Source organism: Oncorhynchus mykiss, chromosome 2 (assembly GCF_057628025.1).
Source record: "Oncorhynchus mykiss isolate SJ-2025 chromosome 2, ASM5762802v1, whole genome shotgun sequence".
In the NCBI taxonomy this organism is placed as follows: Eukaryota; Metazoa; Chordata; class Actinopteri; order Salmoniformes; family Salmonidae; genus Oncorhynchus; species Oncorhynchus mykiss.
In genome coordinates, this window is record NC_143023.1 from 33615924 (window position 1) to 33637464 (window position 21541).

A 21541-nucleotide genomic window follows, 5' to 3' on the forward strand; every position below is an offset into this window, starting at 1 on the left:
AGGCAATGAACAAACTACCGCGAGATGTTTGGTCCTTAATTTTTGCTATTCATAATCGCAGTACGCATTGTATCTGGCGTACTCTCCGTTGTTCAGGTGTGACATTACGTCGGCCACAGTACGTAGGTATGCGCTAGTGAGAAGGGGAATGTCGGGTTGTGAATGATCGGTTTCTGAGCGGCAGCAAAACGTCAACATTATGGGTGAGCCTACTTACTGTATAAAAAATGTCCGAAAACTGCTTTGGAAATTACATCTATAGCTTGTTGTATCAGAATGGCTATTTTAAAGTAATGGTTGTTCGTGGCTTTCTAGTTGTCTGAGTAACCAACGCCCAGTCGCCCCCCACCAGTTGTTGGATGAGTTGCTAGCAGGTTAGCATTAGCTTAGGCATTTCCTGTGTAGTTATTTTGTCCCTCATCGCGAATTGCTTGCGCCAATTGTATCTACCTAGTGGTTCTTTCCAAAAGCTAATGTTTTATGTTATGTATCTGGTGTTTGTTAAGCAAACTCAATCGAGGTAACGCTAGCTAGCTTTTTTTATTTATTGTGGCGATAACGTCATGTTCACCACCTAACGTTAGCCAGCTGGCTTGCTAGCCTACGATTCAGAAAATGCTAACGCCAAATCCTTACCCTTAAATTAAATGACTGTCCCAGTATTCACCGAGCAAGCCATTGTTTATTGTTAGCTAGCAAAACAATAATGTCAAGCAATGTATTTACTTCCAGCTATTTCAAACACTTGATTTGCCCATGAGTGTTACACTGAAAAAGTAGATTAAAGTGTGTGTGTGTGTGACACCATATAGTGTAGAAAACAGCAAACCAGAGTATGCTCTGATAATCTGAGGGAAGGGGACAGATGAGGATAAACACTCGATCAAGCCAACACAGCTAGATTCTCAGACCTTGGATAGATCTAAGGACGAGTCAAGTCTGAAGATGGGTATCTTTGGGTGTCTCCCTTTTCATATTGGTTTGGGGGGTAGGACCGAGTGAAAGTGAGCCAGGTTTTTTTTTAAATTAAAGAATGCCTATTAAATTGCGATGAAGATGCACTCATGACTGCATGAGAAAAATGTGTACTCCTCTCACCACTTCCTTCAGTTGACCCGCTAACTGAAACGGAAACCACACTAGCTAGCATAATCGTGAAGAAGGATTTTAATCAGTTGCCAGAAACATTTTCCATGTAAAAAAGCAGTAGGTGCTGGTGGGAGGACGGTCCCATTGTGATGGCTGGAATGGAATATATGGAACAGTATCAAACACATGGAAGCCAGGTTTGATGCCGTTTCTTTCATTATATCCATTACAATGAGCCCGTCCTCCTATAGCTCCTCCCACCAGCCTCCACTGGTGTACAGATAGTGATCTCACTTATACCATGCATGGACATAAAGAAGACTTACAGTTTGAATGGTAATTTCGCACAGACATAGGCTTTCAATTGAAAACATTTGAACAACAGTCCAAGGCTAAGGGCATCACAGAGATTGGACTCTGTTATACCCCATAGAAAAGCCAACAACAGTGAATAACATTGTACCATACTATCCAACTCTGTGATGTTATGCTTGCTAGCCTAAACACACATTATTTATCCCCAGGCTTTACAGTTTGTGAAATTGATTCTGAAAACAGAATTCTTTGTTAGGATTATTGCTGATATTGATTGTTGTCGCCTGTGTTCTCTCCTCTGGCTCTTACCTCACTTTGGACCACATCGCATGATTATCTCCATAAAACAGCTGTAAGTATGGATGGATTGGAAAGTTAGGCCAATGTTTATTTGCCTGCTTATCAGAATTACTTTCCCCTAATTTTGAAGTAACCTTGGCCTGTTACATAACATTGCAAAAGCTGTGGTGTTGATGTTGTGCTCGTATGTTACTTTCCAGCAACAAAAGAATCTGGAGGGGTATGTGGGCTTTGCTAGCCTTCCCAACCAAGTGTACAGAAAGTCGGTGAAGAGAGGCTTTGAATTCACCCTGATGGTTGTTGGTAAGAAAATGCTATTCATATATTGAGGTCATGGTTCAACCGAGTCATGTTTTCAGTCATTTCAGTTTTAACAATACAGTTGACCAGTAAAAGCTCTGTATAGTAAGTTTACATTTTGAGAAAGGAATAGTTATGTGCAAGCAAAGTGCATGTGTGTGGTTTTAACCTCCTCTCAGTCGGGGGAGGGAAGATAACCTCTCTCGTTTACTTTTTTTCACATCTGCCTGCCTTTTTAAAATAGCATTGTTTTTGATTGGATTTTTTTTAAAACTGCGCAGTATTATCAAAAATACAAGAGTGCCATTGAAGTACTTGGATGCGGTCATTGAACTTGGCCAGGACCTTCATTTGCTAATCAGTCACTGTTTGGAGGGAAAATGTTTCTTTGGGTCAAACCATTTCCTGTGGTCGGCATAGCAGGAGTTCTCCCTCACTGCTAAGAATAGTTCATCTCGCATTTCATCTGAACAGCAGCCTCTTTCTGAGCCAGTCATGGGTTTATCATTGATCAGTTTAAGAAGTCAGGCTACACTGGTCATTCTACACTGGTCATTCTATCTAAACATGTCTGCCTTGCCAGGCACTCGCATGCAATATGGTTCCTCTTAAACAAGTCACCATGATTTACCCTGCTGTATAAAATGTCCTTTAAGGCAGTGTGTTGGATGGTGCCTAAGTTGGGGCCCAGAAATGCCTTGAAGATTTCACCAGCCTGATTGGTGCAATAATAATAATACGGTTTTTAAAGTCCTATTTCTGTGAATGCAAACGCAGCACAAACGATGCATATTTTGCTCATGTGAAGCAGGCTAGTTTATATAAATACACCAGTGTTTTCCATGTAACAGGACAGGTTGGCGTGCTGCGCTCAGCGAGGCAAAGTGCGCTGTGCCAGTCACCGCCGATAACGCTAGCCCTTTCTCACACTACTAGTGACCTAAGCCAGCAGGGACATGTGGGCTCAAATCTCCTCAGGACTGGGTAGAGGAGCTAGCTCTGCCTACTGCCGAGGCAGTGTGTATGTAACCGTGTACGAGACTGATATTGCTGAATTAGTCAAACTATCAACTATTTTTCTTTTTTTGCTGAGGATTTTGTATCCATTTTTGTACATTTTTAATACAAAATCTACAGCAAAAAGGAAATGGTTGCTAGTTTGCTAATTCAGCAAAATCAGTCTCGTACACGGTTACATACACACTGCCTCGGCAGTAGGCAGAGCTAGCTCCTCTACCCAGTCCTGAGGAGATTTGAGCCCACATGTCCCTGCTGGCTTAGGTCACAGGTAGTGTGAGAAAGGACTAGTGTTATCGGCGGTGACTGGCACAGTGCACTATGCCTCGCTGAGTGCAGCACGCCAACCTGTCCTGTTACATGGAAAACACTGGCGTGTTGATATAAACTAGCCATCCATATTCATAGGAGTATGATGATGGGCATTGAAATGCACATAGTCAAGTGCAATCACTCAACACAGAAACGGTAGCTCTCAACTCTCAATACTGTAGCCTGTAAACAGCAGCCCGTTGACGATCGAGGTCAGTGCCAGTGGTAATTTCCACTGCCCTAATGATTTCATTCCCCAGGAGCATGGATACCAGGCACACAATGGCTAGCCACGCTAGAGAAATGGGACCACACAGCCGGCATAATAAGAGGCATTCTCTAGCCACGTTCAGACCAGGAGCTGTTGTCCTAGCCCTTTACACAATCATTAGATGGATGGTCGTCTTGGACAAATGTCAATGGCCCTCAATCAAAGACATGACCTTTGATGGGATTTATTGGCTGGGCTTTATTAGAATCTTCTACAGTACCATGGGATGCCTCTAAAGCTGCATGAATGGCTATCAAGCAAGAACAACATTCAAAGACATTATAAATAGCTAACCATACATGTTGAAAGCAAGTATATCCCACTGTGTGATAGCCATTCATGAAGCATATATATTACTGTGCACACTAGGCCAATATGTTGATTTGAATTGCATTGACTCACTCATTTAAAATGACAATGATCCTAATGTAGCAACACTGTCATTAGGCTATATGAGCCATGCTTAAATTTATAAATGAAAAAATAGATTCATTTTTATTGCAACAGTTTTTGTTTTCTTCTAGGTGAATCAGGATTGGGCAAGTCCACGTTGATCAACTCTCTGTTCCTAACAGACTTGTACTCTTCAGAATACCCTGGGCCTTCACACAGAGTCAAAAAGACTGTACAGGTAGTTTAAAACACTTCTGCTTAGCAGTCCTGGATTCTCTGGTTGAATATCCTTATTTCACTGGTGACCATGTTAGTTTTCCTCAGTGTTGATACCTTGGCATTTGAAACACATTCTGTGATATAGAGCAGACTAAAGTATTCATACCCCTTGACTTGTTTTTTTTTGCAAATGTATTGAAAATGAAATACATTTACATAAGTATTCACACATCTGAGTCAATACTTTGTAGAAGCACATTTGGCAGTGATTTACAGCTGTGAGTTTCTCTATAAGTCTCTAAAAAGATTTCCACACCTGGATTGTGCAACATTTGCCTTTTATTATTTTAAATGTTTTCAAAGCCCTGTCAAATTGATTGTTGATCATTACTAGACAACCATTGTCAGCTCTTCCCATAGATTTAAGTCAAAATTGTATCTCGGCCACTCCGTAACATTCACTATCTTCTTGGTAAGCAACTACACTGGAGATATGGCCTTGTTTTAGGTTACTGTCCTGCTGAAAGATAAATTAATCTCTGTCTGGTGGAAAGCAGACTGAACCAGGTTTCCCTCTAGGATTTTGCCTGTGCTTAGCTTTATTCCATTTTTTAAAATATTTTTTATCCTGAAACTCCTCCGTCCTTAACGATTACAAGCATACCCATAACATGATGCAGCCACCATTTTATGCTTGAAAATATGGAGGGTGGTACTCAGTAATGTGTTTTATTGGATTTGCTCTAAACATAACACTTTGTATTCAGGACAAAAGTTAACGGCTTCACATTTTTTGCAGTATTACTTTAGTGCCTTATTACAAACAGGATGCATGTTTTTGAATATTTTTTATTATGTACAGGCTTCCTCTGTCATTTAGGTTAGTAATTGTGGAGTAACTACAATGTTGGTCCATCCTCAGTTTTCTCCGATCACAGCCATTTAAATGCTGTAACTGTTTTAAAGTCACCTCTCCGGCAACGGAGTTAGGAAGGACGCCTGTATCACTTTAGTGACTGGGTGTCATGATACAACATCAAAAGTGTAATTAATAACTTCACCATGCTCAAAGGGCTATTGAAGGGCTGCTTTAAATTATTATTATTTTACCCATCTATGAATAGGTGCCCTTTGCGAGGCATTGGAAAACATCCCTGGTCTTTGTGGTTGAATCTGTGTTTGAAATTCACTGCACGATTCAAGACTTTTCAGCTTTTTATTTATTTCATTCAATGTGAAAATTAAATTCAAACAACATTTTCCCACTTTGACATTGAGGTATTGTGTATAGGCTTGTGACGCCAAAAAAATCTCAATATAATTAATTTTACATTTCGGCTGTAACACAACAAACTGTGGAAAATGGCAAGGGGTGTGAATACTTTCTGAAGGCACTGGATGTCATTTAGTCCAGAAACTTGCTCTACTTGGCCTCCAAAACGCAACGTTATCTCCACACAGACGCTCGTCTGTTTTTCTGGTTCCTCTGCATAGTTCGGTAATAGCACAGTGTTAGACTGCATGCTGATACATGCAGCTAGAATGAGCGTCACCCACTGGCCTCAATGTGTGCTACACATTTGGCGACAAGTTGTCTTCCTGAGAGGTTGTTTTGGTCCTCTTCATTCCCTTCATTGGGATTGGCAGTATGCTAATTTCTTCTGTGTTGTTGCAAACACTCTCTTGTGGAGACAGGTGTTGGCTCAACGCATTGGGTACTGCATTGTTGTCCAAAAGTTAAACAACCAGAAGTGTAGTGGGTGCTTAATATTCTTATGACGGTTCTTAGGAAAGTTGTATTGTTCACTATCTCACTGTCATACACCAAATATGAACAGTAACAGTATGCATTTAGACAAGGCAACTATTGAAGACTGATATAATCTCTATTTCCCAGGTGGAGCAATCCAAAGTGTTAGTAAAGGAAGGTGGTGTCCAGCTCCTGCTCACAATAGTCGACACCCCAGGATTCGGCGACGCTGTGGACAATAGCAACTGGTACGCAAAATTTGACGACAACTCTATTTTGGCTCCAATAAATGCATTGATCTTGGCCCATTTGACAGCCATTTCAGCTCATAGCTTGCGAGCAGGTTTCCAGGAAGTAGCGTCCATTTTTGGCTCAATGTGTGTGGGTTTGTTTCCTCCCTGTGGCTGTGTGTACCGCGCAGCTGGCAGCCGGTCATCGACCACATAGACAGCAAGTTTGAGGATTACCTCAACTGTGAGTCGCGGGTGAACAGACGACTGATGCCTGACAGCAGAGTGCAGTGCTGCCTCTACTTCATCGCCCCCTCGGGACACGGGTGAGTCTGGGTGGGAGGGAGAGAGTCAGTGTGAATGAAGGGGGAGGGCGTCTTGAGATTAACTAAGATTTCACAAGTGTAAAGTAGAATACCCCATATTAGAAATTCCAATAATTTTTGGCTACTGCCTCTTAGGCTTTTTTTTTTCTCACTCTTTAGGGTTGTTTTGCAATATACCTACATAGTTGTTTCATATGACTGTTAGTGCTAAAGGGCATTGGCCATCTGTCAGAGAAGGCTGTGTGTATCGTGGCTCTGGGGTAAATGGGATGTGTGCATGCGTTCACTGTTCATTCTCTGTTCTACGGGACATTGTCATTACAATCCCCCAGTCAATGTTGAGACAGGCTCTTAGGATGAGCAGCTTATGCTGGCCTCTCACACACTGACCCCTCACACACACTCCTCGCAGCACCAGCTGATATAAGCTGACTCGCACTCGGGTGCCTTGCACAGTGACAATGCTCACGGGAAACAGCTGGGGAAAGTGTTTTGGACACAGACAGTAGTTATTTGTGTTGTCATCATTGATAAATTACTTGTTTGTTTACACTACTAGAGCTCCATTGCAAACAATGTTTTATTAGTTAATAGATGTAAGGAAAGAAATGTGAGCTTCGTGGTTTGCTAAGAAAATAGTGGACCTGTCAGGAATCTGTCCATCAGTACCCCTACCCCAGCATTTATGTTATTATGTCATGTCTCCCTCCAGACTGAAGCCTCTGGATATTGAGTTTATGAAACGGTTGCATGAGAAGGTGAACGTCATCCCACTGATCGCAAAAGCAGACACTCTCACCCCAGAGGAGTGCCAACGGTTCAAGAAGCAGGTCAGTGGGCTCTGTTTGGGGGGGCTGGGCTCTGTCTGGGGGGGCGGGGCGTCAAGGGTTTACACAGACGAAGACTTGATTGTTGCTGATAGAAATAGACTGTTTGGGCAAAATGGGAGGTTTCCCATTCCACATACTGCTCTGACGATGCCCTCTAAATTTCCCCTGGGCAGGACAGTCTGAATGGAGTTGATACCACATGATAAAAAGAACTGTCTCGCACGTCTTTTGTATGTTAATAAATCATACTGAACCTTCCCTCAGATCATGCGGGAAATCCTGGAACACAAAATCAAGATCTACGAGTTCCCAGAGACAGATGATGAGGAAGAGAACAAACTGGTGAAGAAGATCAAGGTATAATACATATGTACCTCGGCGTTGTAAGCACCATGCGTGCACCAACGAACTTAGCCATTTGAACTGTTAGGCACTTAGATGCATCAGTCCTGCCTGGATATTGCGATCGCAATTGTTTTTGCAAAATCAACAATTCCCTGCTTATTATGCGAGGGTGTGCAAATTACTAATCACTGCACTATTACCACATAAAACAGTAAAATCATTGCAATATTACCACATATAGCTCTCCAATCACTGCACACACAAAAAGAGTGCTGGACATTTTAACCAATAACTTACTTTTACTGCATAGTGGTTCAATCAAGTAGCATGTCAAACTTTTTTCCAAATTGGTCAAAATCGTTGCAAATTGCCATGTAAAATATCTGAATTGCTGCAGCAAAACCAAATATTCTGGGCCACAACTAGCCTATCACAAAATTCTGGAGGGGCTGTTGCATACACACACACACACACACACGTCTCACACGCCGTTGTGTTATTTTGCTTGCAGGACCGTCTGCCCCTGGCCGTGGTGGGCAGTAATACCATCATCGAGGTGAACGGGAAGAGGACCAGAGGACGACAGTACCCATGGGGAGTGGCAGAAGGTACCAGGCATGATGGGAGATGAAGTTAAGCGAAAATCTATTAAGAGGCTCCTTTTGGAGAGGGGTTTGAATATGTATTGATTGTCTTTCCTTGCAGTTGAGAACGGAGACCACTGTGATTTCACCATCCTACGAGACATGCTCATCAGGTACAGACTCAAAACATGAAGTTACAAAAATGTATAGGAAATGACAATGCATTAAAAAAAATGATAATAATTGTAACGTTGTCAACCACAACCGCCTCAACATGATGGTTTCTAAGACTTGTTTTGTTGCGTACAGAACCCACATGCAGGACCTGAAGGACGTGACCAATAACGTCCACTATGAGAACTACCGTAGCAGGAAGCTGGCAGCCGTCACCTACAACGGACAGGACAACAACCGGGTCAAGGGTCAACAGTCGACGAAGTGAGTCCAACAGCTACCAGTGGTTCTCTATTTAACATGCACAGCCTAACTTTTTTTTTGTTGCTTAAAGGCATATTTAACCTGACAGATAATCTACTGGACATTTGAAATGTTTTATCATATTGACGTGATATTTAGGCTGTGTATAAATGGATGATTATTGTTGTAGTGTTCTTGGGGGTAATTTTTTTCCAATATAGGTCCATCATTCCAAATGCAGGTATTACAGCTTGAAGGGACACTTATGGATTTTGGCAATGAGGCCCTTTATCTACTTCCCCAGAGTCTGATGAGTTGCTATCTAGTACAATGCTAACTAGCGTAAGCGCAATTGCTAACTAGTCTTACCCTTATACTTCCAGTCATTGTGCTATCTGCAGATACCCATAGACTTCCAGTCATTGTGCTAACGCTAGTTAGCATTGGCTCGCAACGCTATCTCGAACTTCCTTCATACTGGACACAGAGATATATAAAAATGGTATCCACAAGTTCATCTGACTCTTGGGAAGTAGAAAAAGGCGTGGTTGCCAAAATCCATAACTATCCCTTTAAATTCCACACTGCTGCTCTCTCACACTTAAGACCCTGTTATGTACACCAACCATGCTCCGCATCGTAGCTATTTACTGAGAGACACCCTCACACACTGTGGTTCCTAACGCACAGCTACGCACCAAACACATGCTACTAATGTAAGGCTACTACTGCACACTACTACTACACACACTGTTTCATGCCTCTAGAAAAGTGGTTTTGTTTCTTTGTGAACTTTTCCTTGTTTACCGCGAGAAAGTAGATGTTTCGTTCTAAGTGTATGTTTTAGTCAGTCCGTTTGAGTTTTTTCGTTGTCGTAGTGCATGATTTCATCGCAGCATGCTAAGTGTGTGTGTTTCTGTTTTTTTAGACATGACACAGGTGAAGGCATGTAAGTGGTCAATTTATGTTTCCTTAGATCATTTTTTAAAAATATACCATTTTCCTCCCTTGTCCGTGTTCTTCTGTCTGGATTCTCTTTCTCCCAGTTCAGGGTGTTTTCTTCTCTCCTTTCTTCCCCCTCATGTCAGGCAATGTCTCAAGGAACCCTGTAGATGCCAACATTGAGAAGTCAACTGGGAATTGATAAACACGCATATTACATTGCAAATACTTCACGTGTAATTAGCGTAGTTAGACTGGTGGCTTCTTCTCACTTTCAATTGAGTTTACTAACATTTAGCTAAGCTAACATCACAAAGCACCACTTTTTCACTACAGTTACTCACTAGCCTATGCTAACAGCTTAGCTAACTCAGCTCCATGATTGCTTGGTGCTGGTCTTTGAGCAAATTGGGTTTCTTCTTCCCTCTGCTTTTCCACACTTCAGTCACCACATTGAGTCCTACCATTCCTTTCATGCATAGATCCTTGTATGTGCCAATTCCCTGCAAGGAAATGGGAGTGGCATTAATGTGAGGATTGTTCCACTGTGTTGGTGATGGATGGTGACGGTGCACTGTGGGACTGGTCTGACTGTTTGCCTGCATACGTGTGTGACCCTGCAGGAGCCCCCTGGCTCAGATGGAGGAGGAGCGGCGGGAGCACGTGGCCAAGATGAAGAAGATGGAGATGGAAATGGAACAGGTGTTTGAGATGAAGGTCAAGGAGAAGATCCAGAAGCTGAAAGATTCCGAGGCTGAGGTAACATCAGTCACATTGCCTTACTACACTACTGATCCCTACCGTATGGTTTGACTTCTTACTTCCTGATGCGTAAACACTCACTTTTTGGTGGGTGTTGATGCACTGAAAGTCTTAGTGAGACAGTGAGTGGGGGGTATGAGAGGATTTATTTAATGACTAGTTATCGTGTGTGTGTGTGTGTGTGTGTGTGTGAGAGAACTTCACTGCCCCTCTCTCTGAAGTGTTACATTTCCAAATGCACACTTTATTTAACCAGAATAGTCCTCTTCGCAACAATTGTCAGTTATTCAGTGAGTCACAGTTGTGAGCATGTCTTTTCAAATGTTTTCAAAATGTCTCTTCTTCTGCAGCTGTCGAGGCGTCATGAGCAGATGAAGAAGAATCTGGAGGCCCAGCACAAGGAGCTGGAGGAGAAGAGACGCCAGTTTGAGGATGACCGGGCCAACTGGGAGGCCAATCAGCGCCTGGAGCAACAGAGACTGGATGCCTCCAGGTAACAGTGTCTGTCACACACCTGAACTGTAGTGGTGACTTTGGTTGTTACAAAAGTAGCTCTATTTATTGTTGTCTGTTGGCTAGAGAAAAAAGCTCAACTGGACACACAAACAAGGGTGTGTGCAGAACGTAATACCAGCTGGTCCCACTAGATGTCACTGTTGTATAATCATATCTCAACCACTGTTTGTAAATGTTTGCATCATTATATTGCCTTCTATACTATATTCACTGCAACATGATCTCCTCTACAGGACTCTGGAAAAGAACAAAAAGAAGGGGAAGATATTTTAGACAGTCTGCAGAAACACCAAGTTGTACTTGTTGCCAGCTTGGATATCTATGTGTGGCACCAAAGCTCTTGTACAGCCCAGCTGGGTCTGCATGTACTGTCACAATGACCGGAAGAGAGCTGCCTGTGGACTTCTCCAAGGAATGTGTTTACCTTAACCAAACGTACCGTCTTAGACAGGCCAAACCCATATATAACTGAATACTGCCCAAGGTTGCAATGTCTATTTAACAACTGATTACTACAGTTTTATGCAGAGCAACAATCATGTTTCAGTGGTTTAATTTGTTTACATGCACAAAAGCTCTTCCATGATGTGGAAAAGGAAATGGCATTTCCAAAAACCGTTTTTGTTTAGTAAAGTGTAACAGATAAACCTCATACTGAACAGCTCCCCATGCAATGTAGCCTAACAGGAAACGACAGTCTCGGTCTCTCAATAGGAGGAATGGGAAATCTAAAAGAGGCTAAAATGCACCTTGGGCTTTTTTTTTTTTTATGGCTGAAGCTTTTTCCAAAATGTAACGCTTTCTTCTGTTTTTAGCAAATTTCACTAGCCTTGGACCACCATTAACTTCATAAATGTTATATTTCAGTTTATTTTTTATATATACACCGAGCCAGCTAAAGTTTTCTTTTTTTTTTTTGTATGTAAGAATTCGTCTGAAGCTTTGACCCGTTTCTGAGGAGGATTGACTGTTTAAAATACATTCAGTAGTCCTACAAAGAGCAGAAAAAATAAATGAAAGGAATATTTCTGTGACTCCACATGTCATCAGATTAAGTGGGAAAGGAAAGTCAATACCATATTTTGCTTTGCCTATGTACTCCATCTGTATTTTTTATTTGTATTGTACAAAGTCACTTAATAAACATGTGATAGACTTGCAATGCAATGAATGCTGCTAGGTAATGCATGTTGATACTGCATTACTACATTCAGAATACCTATTATGTAGGCCTACTGATGTTTAAACAGTTTAAATGTGTTACTTATTTTTGCTCTGTAGTTCAGTATTAATCTGCTTTGTCTACACCATATCTCCACCAGAGGGCAACATGGGTTTCCTTTTCAGCGTTTCTCAGTTTAGTGGTTTTACTTTTGATGTAAGTATTCTGCCACATTACATGCACAATATGAATGTTTTCAGAGCACTAGCAGGTTATTTGCCTGAATAGATTTGACATTTCACACAGTAATATGCATATTCCTTCATTTTCTAAAGCAATTTTTGCAAGTACTGTTAATTTGCTGACGCAAAAATGTTTTCAGAACATTGGACTTCACGCTTGACTGAAACAATCATGCAAACACATGTTCAGTGCATCCTGGTTCACAGTTAATTATTTTGATGCAAAGTTGTATGTAGCTGCTATGGAGATCCATTAGAAGGAACCTGCAGGAATAACAGTAATCAACAGTATGTCCTAAGAGAAAGAACTCACTCAGAATGAGTCATGGATACACTAAATGCTGATATTTTACCTTGTTCCTCTGAGCTCCTTTTACCCATCAGTCCAACAAAAGACTCAAATTTCTGCCCTGGGAAAGAGGTGATATTAGGGCAATTTCAGACTGAGAAAAGTACATCTCCCACAGTGATCCCATTTTGACATTACACAGCAGAGTCTCTCGTAGGAATTGTAAATGGCATGAGAACAGTTCCACCACAGTGGTTTTCATACCTTCTATCATAGAATTACATATTTAATAGGATCTCTGTGCCTTATATACCATGAATATCTTCATAATAGTAGCCTCAGTAAAATTGAGTTGAAATGGTCAGTACCAATGCATGCAACACTTACCTGGTCTTATTACCTGGGATTTTTCTGTAAAGAGTGGAAGGGAAAAAGCAAAAATACAGATGAGCTTTTATAGAAATAGAATATATTTAAAATATTGAATTATTACTAGAAAGTAGTTAGCCGACCAGAGCCTCTTTTCCCCATAAGATCAAAGAATTGGCGTGACTCAGGTTTTCGAGTCATTCTTTTCAGGATTTCTTTGTATTGCTCAGATAGTTGCAATTTCCTCTGAATAAATAAAATACACAATTTGGCTTATTCATTTGATAGTAACCTAGGCTAATCATGAGAAGATTATTATGAAGCCTATCACTGCCCGTGGCTGCTTCCTAAATAGTCCACATTTACAAATGTACGGGACAGTGCTGAAACATTTTTTTTATCTTAATATCGACAATGCCACTATAGGCTACAGTCAAGAGAAGTGTCCTACCGTATCATTGTCTTCTCTCCAACTGCCATCAAAATGTATTTTTTGGCTGAGGACAGATGCCATAACGAGGGAAAATACCATAATGAGTAGAATTATCTTCATTGTGGTAGCAGCTGTGCTGTGCATAAAGTTGTTCCTCTTCATGCGTTTATTTTATTTGATGAGAGTAACTTTACTGATAAAATCAGACCAATGGCCTGAATAAATACTGAATTCCTATAATGTCAAGAGTTTCAAAGATGCAGCCTGCTGCAATACCTACACGGAGCAAATTTTAACAGAGAAAAGTGCGTCTATCCATTGGCGCGACATTACAATCGGCGCATCTGTGCGCGCCGGCGTTTTTATGCACAGACAGAGCTGAAGTGGATGTCAATGTCAAGCCGTTAGGTCATATTATGAATCAGTAGGTATGTCTTTGTGTTTCAATTTCTGAAGGGGAAACCACCGTTGCTTCTGTCCAACAGAGGCCTAAAATCTACATGTCTGGAACAAGGCTAGTCTACTTTTGGCACTGTGCTGGACTCGCAATCACTCAATTCCATCCAGAAGTACAACATAAACAAGTGACGTCAAAACGTCATATTTAATATATGGTAGCCTATTTATACCGATTTTTAATGACACAAAGACGCTTTATATAGTATAAAAGAAACACAAGAAACGTTAAACAAAAAATAGGGAGTAGGACTCAAAAATAAAGAGTGTGATGGGTCAGAGTGAGCGAGAAAGCAGGTGTGTGTGTGAGAGAGAAAGAGACTATGCGTGCGTGTATGTGTACAGTGAAATCCTTCAACCAAGCATAAACACACATACAGTAAAAGTCTGTAAGACTTTTTAGCATTTATGGGGCCCACTTCACAAATCCCTTGGAATAAACAATGAAGTACTCGTCCTTATACCGTCTGTCAACTCCCGGCTCAATGCTGTCAATTAAAAAAATATATATACATATTCTGCATTTATACAGCAATTACCAAATATACTGCTGTGTGCATATTGATTTAGAACATTGTCGACATACCGCCACCGTTGTGGGTGGAACATGGGGCTTGGTTATTATCAACTTTGGTGCTGTGCTGCTTAATAGTAACGTTCGACCTACATGTAATTCAAAAAGTGTAAACAGCGAAAATTAGAGAGATGAAGTCAACTCATAATTTAGACTACGACGAGCGTGCATTCTCAACATCTACATTTGCGCACAGCACCGTCAACTTCAGATCCAAAATAACTCCTCAACAAGTCACGGTATTGGAGCCAGGTAACACAGCTCCAGCTTTCTATGGTAACCCTGGATGGAGAATTCGTTTACCTGCCACATGCAGGGTTGAACTGGCCATTGGTAATTCCCGCTTTTACCAACAAGTCTGCCTTTTTGGTGTGCCTGTGGAACTCCGAGTCGTCATTAACCGACTTGGTCCAGGACCTACCCGATAGCACCCACCCATTGGTATCATTACAAAGGAGCAACACAAATGTTTACTGTTGTTTGTTAATATAGAGGAGACAGGCCATTAAACAGAACTGACATATTACAAGTTTCCCCTTGTGTTTCTGTTCAACAGAAATACATAAGTTTTGTCCAGATTGCACTTCACCCCTGTTCCTGTATTTGGCTATGGGAACTGGATTCCCAGTGTGCTGTACTCCTGGGGCCGTTCGGGACACAACTATGGCCTTTCTCATGCAGTTTGTACCTCTACATGCAGGGAATACTCGCTATGCACTTTAGGACTGGTGCACTCATCAAAGCACCAGTGGAAGTTTCATTGTCCCTTGCATTTAGATCCCAACTGTCTGTGGTCCATTTAACTTTCCCTTTTGACTATTATTATTTTATCCTGGATGAACATATTATAGTTCAGAGTTCTCAGGGTGCCATCAGAGTTATTTAATGACAGATGGGCCATGTATTTATTGTTTTCTATGTTCATCTTCTGGAAGTGCCGTATCTATTGAAATGTTAATTCCATACAGGGTGGAATATGCCAGTGATAGTCAAGAGACTTGATGTGCGATATGATTGGCTGATGGGTTCCTGGAGCTAGATGAAACACCGGTTGATTGATGCAGGCGACGGGTGTGAGGCGGCCCCCTCCGCTGCAGGTTTCGTTGCCTGGGTTCCTTTTTCACCAAGGTCAGTTATGAGACGGAGAGAGGGATAGGTGGAGAGCCGTGGGGAAACATTTAACTGCCATTTTCCAGGATTAACAGAAGAGTTGTTATGCAGTTGTCCATAATGTTTCCCATAGAATGTGAGAGGTTGTGTAAAGACTCACAAGCAGACTTTCCATGTGCTTGAACTTGACATGAAGGAACACATTGACACTGTTTGTTTCCGTCCCCAGGTGAAGAACATGGTCAAGTCCTTGTCCATGCACGTCCTGGTAACCCGATCCAGGATATGAACTGTGTGGGAGACAAATATTCTACGCCACTAGGCATACCTGCTGCCGTAGTGCACCGGGAGCCCTCGGTAGCCCAGGCCCTTAGGTAACTAACACTGACTGACTGATTCATACAGTGTTTGGTCAAGTTGGTTTCCTCACTTAACTCACTGGAAGCCATGCTTCCTCTAAGGATGAAGTGTTCTCTCTGTAGTCTTGGATGGATTACTCATGGAAATGATCTATCGACTCCTGACCTGATGAGCTATGCGAGCAATGGTCAATAGAACGTACTGTGAATGTTATTTGATTGTCAAATTTGCAACCATAAATTAATATTGGACCAAATAAAGTGAATATATGGATGTTTATATTCTATGTTTTGTAGATATGGACACATGGTGACCGTGTCCTTTCAGAGTACCCCCTCTCCAAACTTCTTCATTGGCATTGACCAGCAGGGGGCACTGTCTGAGATGGGCTGGTTCCTCTACCCCTCCTTCAAGTTCATCAACTGGCAGGCCCAGTGGTAAGCAGTAAGCACACTATGGATTCCCCAGTTATTACAGTAAACTGAAGACATCAGGAATTCATATGTCAGGAGTATGCGAAGAAAGAGAAAGATTTTCAGCTATTTGGTAACTATAACCATTCCTTCATAGGTTTAATTTCTGTGAGGCACTTCAGACTAGACTCCGTGACCCAGCCTGGGTGGTCCCTGTGTTTGAGGAGATTCAGATGCAAGGACAGAGTGGAGCAGTAGCCACAATCAGTGTAGGTGAAGGGGGAGACAGGTTAAATAATGTTTTTTAAGCCTTGAGAAAATTGACACATGGATTGTGTATGTGTGCCATTTAGACGGTGAATGGGCAAGACAAAAGATTTAAGTGCCTTTGAACGGGGTATGGTAGTAGGTGCCAGGCACACTGGTTTGAGTGTGTCAAGAACTGCAATGCTGCTGGGTTTTTCACGCTCAACATCCCGTGTTTATCAAAATGGTCCACCACCCAAAGGACATCCAACCAACTTGACACAACTATGGGAAGCATTGGAGTCAACAATGGCCACAATCCCTGTGGAACACTTTCGACACTTTGTAGTCCATGCCCCAACAAATTGAGGCTGTTCTGAGGGCAAAAGGGGTGCAACTCAATATTAGGAACGTGTTCCTAATGTTTTGTACACTCAGCATTTATGGTCGTGCCATACATTAAGTCGACAATAAATCCACCAGTTTTGAATATAGTTATAATTTGATAGATATTTAAAAGGAATTTTGACTTTGCCATTTCACTGTGTCGGTAGACATGTTGGATTTTGACATGTTGGAGTTGGACGCGTTTCTGTTCTGTCCCAGCCAGAGGAATGACTCCCACTGGGATCACACTGTGCAGCTGTTTGTGTGCTGTAACGATTTCAGTCCCCATTGCAACATGGAGATGGGGCGCTGTATAACAGCCTTCCCGCAGGTACAGTCTGTGCATTTGTTGTCACATGATATTGATACCATTTGACATGAGTCCCCAAAATGCATTTTGGTATTTGTTAAGATCACTCTTGAAGGGCAAAGCTGTTCCATTTCCATTGACTTCCATTGACTTCCATTTTTATTTTTTATCTCCATATCAAATCATTTCTGGGTAACAATGAAGTACCTTATTGTGATTGTTTTCAATTAAAAGTGTAAAAAAGAAAACCAAAAAGCTTCTTATTAAGGAGCAATTTCTCAAAGAAGAATTTTGCTGGGACTGTCTGGGAGTGTTCTGAGGGGAGGGATGGGCCTAATGGGAGGGATATGTAACCTGAAAACTAGCACTTATTGGCAGAGGTTTGAAACTCTTTTTGTTATTGGTCTACTAACTTATCCCACCTGGTGATGTTGCCAGACAGGCCAAAACACCCGTGCAAAACAAGCAGAAATTCCAGGCAGTCTTTTCAAACAGCTCTTACACTAAAAGGGTATTATCATAATCTTCACAATTTTACAGTATTACTTCAACTTCATAGTGTGGAAATATATACTGAACGAAAATATAAATGCAACAATTTCAACTGAGTTACAGTTCATATAAGGAAATCAGTCAATTGAAATAAACTCATTAGGCCCTAATCAATGGATTTCATACGACTGGGCAGGGGTGTGCCTGGGAGGGCATAGGCCCACCCACTTGGGAGCCAGGCCCAGTCAACCAGACTGACTTTTTCCCCACAAACGGGCTTTATTACGGACTGAAATACTCCTCAGTTTCATCAGCTGGTCTCAGACGATCCCACAGGTGAAGAAGCCAGATGCTGAGGTCCTGGGCTGGCGTGGTTACTTGTGGTCTGCGGTTGTACTGTACCGGACATACTGCCAAATTCTCTAAAACGACGTTGGAGGTGGCTTATGGTAAAGAAATTAACATTAAATTCTCTGGCAACAGCTCTGGTATTCTTGCAGTCAGCATGCCAATTGCACGCTCCCTCAACTTGAGACATCTGTGGTGTTGTGTGACAAAACTGCACATTTTAGAGTGGCCTTTTATTGTCCCCAGCACAAGGTGCACCTGTGTAATGAAAGGGCTGTTTAATCAGCTTCTTGATATGCCACACCTGTTTTTTTACTGTATAGAAAATGCTAAGTGATGGTTAGGCAATAGGACTGACTCTTTCACTTTAAAAACCCCAACATTAAATAGGTTTCCAGTGTGTGGGTATGCCATCCTGTTGTGTACAGTTCTACTTGTGACAATGGACAGAAATCACTCTTCTTGAGCAATTTAGACCATTTCATCCCTCTTTCATCATGGGTAGAAAAAGATGTGCACTTCCATACTAAGCAAAGTGTCATAGAAAATAACAGGATGTTTGCAAATAGTTGCTGGAAAGTTGTCCTGGCAAAGGACAACCCCCCTATGAGTCTCGGTTATGACAGATTAGTCATAGAGGAAAAAGTACTCCAGTATCAGCTTTTTCTCACTGCACCAATGCAATACCGTCTAAAGACAGTATCATTACAGTATCATTCTGTATTTCTTATATGGTAAGAAATAATGTGGGTAGAAACTGCTTTACAAATCAAGTTATTATTGCAATCAGTCATTTTATGTACCATATTGTGTCTTAGGTGGAATTGTATGCTGTAATCCCAGGCCACGGGAGAGACAGGAACAGCTGCGGCAAGTTCTGTGTGACTGCACACCACTTCCTCGTCAAGGGAGCATTCAATCACACTCGTATTTTTGACTCGGCAGGTGGGAAATGACTAACGTTCAAGTTTGGTCATGCAGATTCATATAATCTTCCCATAGTCTGGGCCATAGTTACATTAGCATGATGAGGCTGTATTTCTCTGAGGGAAATTAAATTGAACTTTTTTTTCTTCTAATTTTTCTTCTAATTGGATGAGACGGGGGGGACGGGGGGGTGGAACATTATTGTTTTTACACCGTAAATAAGCCCAAATATACATTGTATTTCACAATAGCATAATCATTTCATACCTTGATTACATTGAGACGTGGTCACATAGGTCTCTTTATGTATTCACAGGAATACTTGAGAACAGATTTCTTAAATTAAAGGATTTAGCTAAATTCCTGGAAATTCATATTTTTTGCCCTAAAACAAAAATAATTTGTGGGCCAATTTGGCCTGCCATCTTCCTGTTGCTGACCCCTGTCCTAGGGCGTTTTCCTGCTTGTGTCCCTATTCTATTCTTATTTGAGTGAGTCAGGTGTGGGTCTTTTGTCATGCGTTTTGTTCCAAATGAATGTAGCTCCTACCATATCAATGCATTATACTGCATTTACCATGTTTTCAGTGCAGCATTCTTTAACAATCCCAATGTCTTGACTGTTTCCTGGGGTTCTGTTATTCTCCAGGTTCAGCCCTGGGGTGTGCCATGTGGGTGGGCCTCTCCGCCCCCTCTGGGCGGTGCCCAACAAGCATGGCACCTGGCTGTACGGTCCGTGGGGGCTGGTGTGGTGGGCTACAGGTCAACCCCTGGAGGATTGACATCACCACACAGGTAATAGAACTATCACCAGACCTCGTCATGAAAAGTTGCCCTTGCGGTTCGCCATCAGAAACCTCTTTGTTTAGCTAGCAGTGGATACGATCACATGCAACTTCAAATGAAGCTCATGCAAGTTAACACGTAATCAGATGGTTATCGTCTGCAACATCACAGATGTCATCAGAGGATTGATTAAATCACAATTAGAGCTAATTAAAGCCAGAAGAATAATGCACTTGTTGAACATACTGTAGCTATAGCCATCAGTCTTGCATGTTTTCATGGTCATCACTCAGTCATTGTTAAGTTGGTCAGGGTCCTCACTTTAGCGTCGGATATCCTGCTACAGAGCTTTCTGATGTGGGGATGCTTGCACATCACTCGAATGTGACAATTGCTTGTAAACGAAAAATGGTTTCATACGTCCTTTCCATAGAAATATAATTTCTCATTAGATCTAATTGAATCATTCTATTTATATGTTTCTTTCATCCTCACCTTATACTGGATTGATATTGAACTATGAAATGATGACGTAACAGATTTCTATTTTCCAGTTTCAGAGCACAATGTTGCCACCTTCAAATGCATACTAAAGAGGCATTCTTTCACCATGTAAACAAGACCATAACACAGTCTTTGTAAATTTGTGTCACGGTCATCCTCCTCTTCATCTGAAGAGGAGAGGCGAGATGGATCGGAAGACCAAAATGCGGCGTGGTAAGTGTCCATGGTAAATCTTTAATCAAGAAAGACTGAACACTATAAAAACGAGTAACAAAAACAATAAACCAAATTCGACCGTGAAGCTACAAAATGAGACCTGTGCTGAAACAAGCCATCAACATAGACAATCACCCACAAACAAGCAGTGCAACCCAGGCTACCTAAGTATGATTCTCAATCAGAGACAACTAATGACATCTGCCTCTGATTGAGAACCATACTAGGCCGAAAACATAGAAATGCCCCAAAACATAGAAAAACAAACATAGACTGCCCACCCAACTCACGCCCTGACCATACTAAATAAATACAAAACAACGGAAATAAAGGTCAGAACGTGACAATTTGCATGCCTTTTTTGGTGTTTTAGCTGTTATTTCTGACATTTAAAGAGTTTCAAGACAACAATTTTGCTAATCTTCTATCCCACATACTGCAGGGTTTTTGACGGAAAGGTTAAACATTCAATTTCAAAATGTTTGCTACAGTAGGCGTTTGTGTCCATTAATTTGCAGTGGAGTGCCCTTCATGAAATTACCTATTAGATGAGTACAGCACTTGATCACTCATGAGTCCTTGGAAAGGCACACATGACCCCGTCTTTCCAAAGCTTCAGTTCGATTTTATTTATTTGATACACACACATCATTTTCATGGCCACTTCATTTGATTACCACAGGTTTAATTTGTAGATGTTACATGGATATTACAGTATTGGGGCTGTTGTTTATGGTTGTTTTGATTACTATAGTGTTTCTCCCGAGGCCTTGAATTGTTCTTTCTTGTTGTCTTTCTCAGCTGGACATGAGTGGGATTAAAGCTCAGAGAGTGTGAAGCTCATTTTGCTCTTCAGAAAAGTTGAAGGCGGCTACTTAACCTGGTCAATTATTTGTAACTGCACAGACGTAGCTTTTAGCGTCAAACTTAAACTTTCAGGTGATGACAAGACACTTTTCCCCGACGCAAGATCAACCACCTTCTGCTTCTTCAATTATGC

At 41.5% G+C, this 21541-nt stretch overlaps 1 protein-coding gene and 1 pseudogene across 2 annotated transcripts; both read left to right on the top strand.

The window, feature by feature from the left end:
* The first annotated feature begins 121 nt into the window (after positions 1-121).
* On the top strand, positions 122-12080 carry LOC110488078 (septin-7). 2 transcript variants are annotated; one of them, XM_090198000.1, is made up of 13 exons: positions 122-2007; positions 4129-4235; positions 6114-6214; positions 6388-6522; positions 7235-7352; positions 7617-7709; positions 8209-8305; positions 8403-8454; positions 8591-8719; positions 9627-9647; positions 10264-10399; positions 10753-10895; positions 11152-12080. In XM_090198000.1, exons 1-13 carry the CDS (start codon positions 1878-1880, stop codon positions 11189-11191), a joined length of 1302 nt encoding a protein of 433 aa, XP_090054126.1. In that variant the 5' UTR covers positions 122-1877; the 3' UTR covers positions 11192-12080. The 2 variants fall into 2 exon arrangements, with proteins under 2 accessions (XP_090054126.1, XP_090054127.1); XM_090198001.1 differs by lacking the exon at positions 9627-9647.
* Positions 12081-14574: 2494 nt separating this feature from the next.
* Positions 14575-21498, top strand: LOC110534788 (uncharacterized; annotated as a pseudogene).
* The last annotated feature ends 43 nt before the right edge of the window (positions 21499-21541 follow it).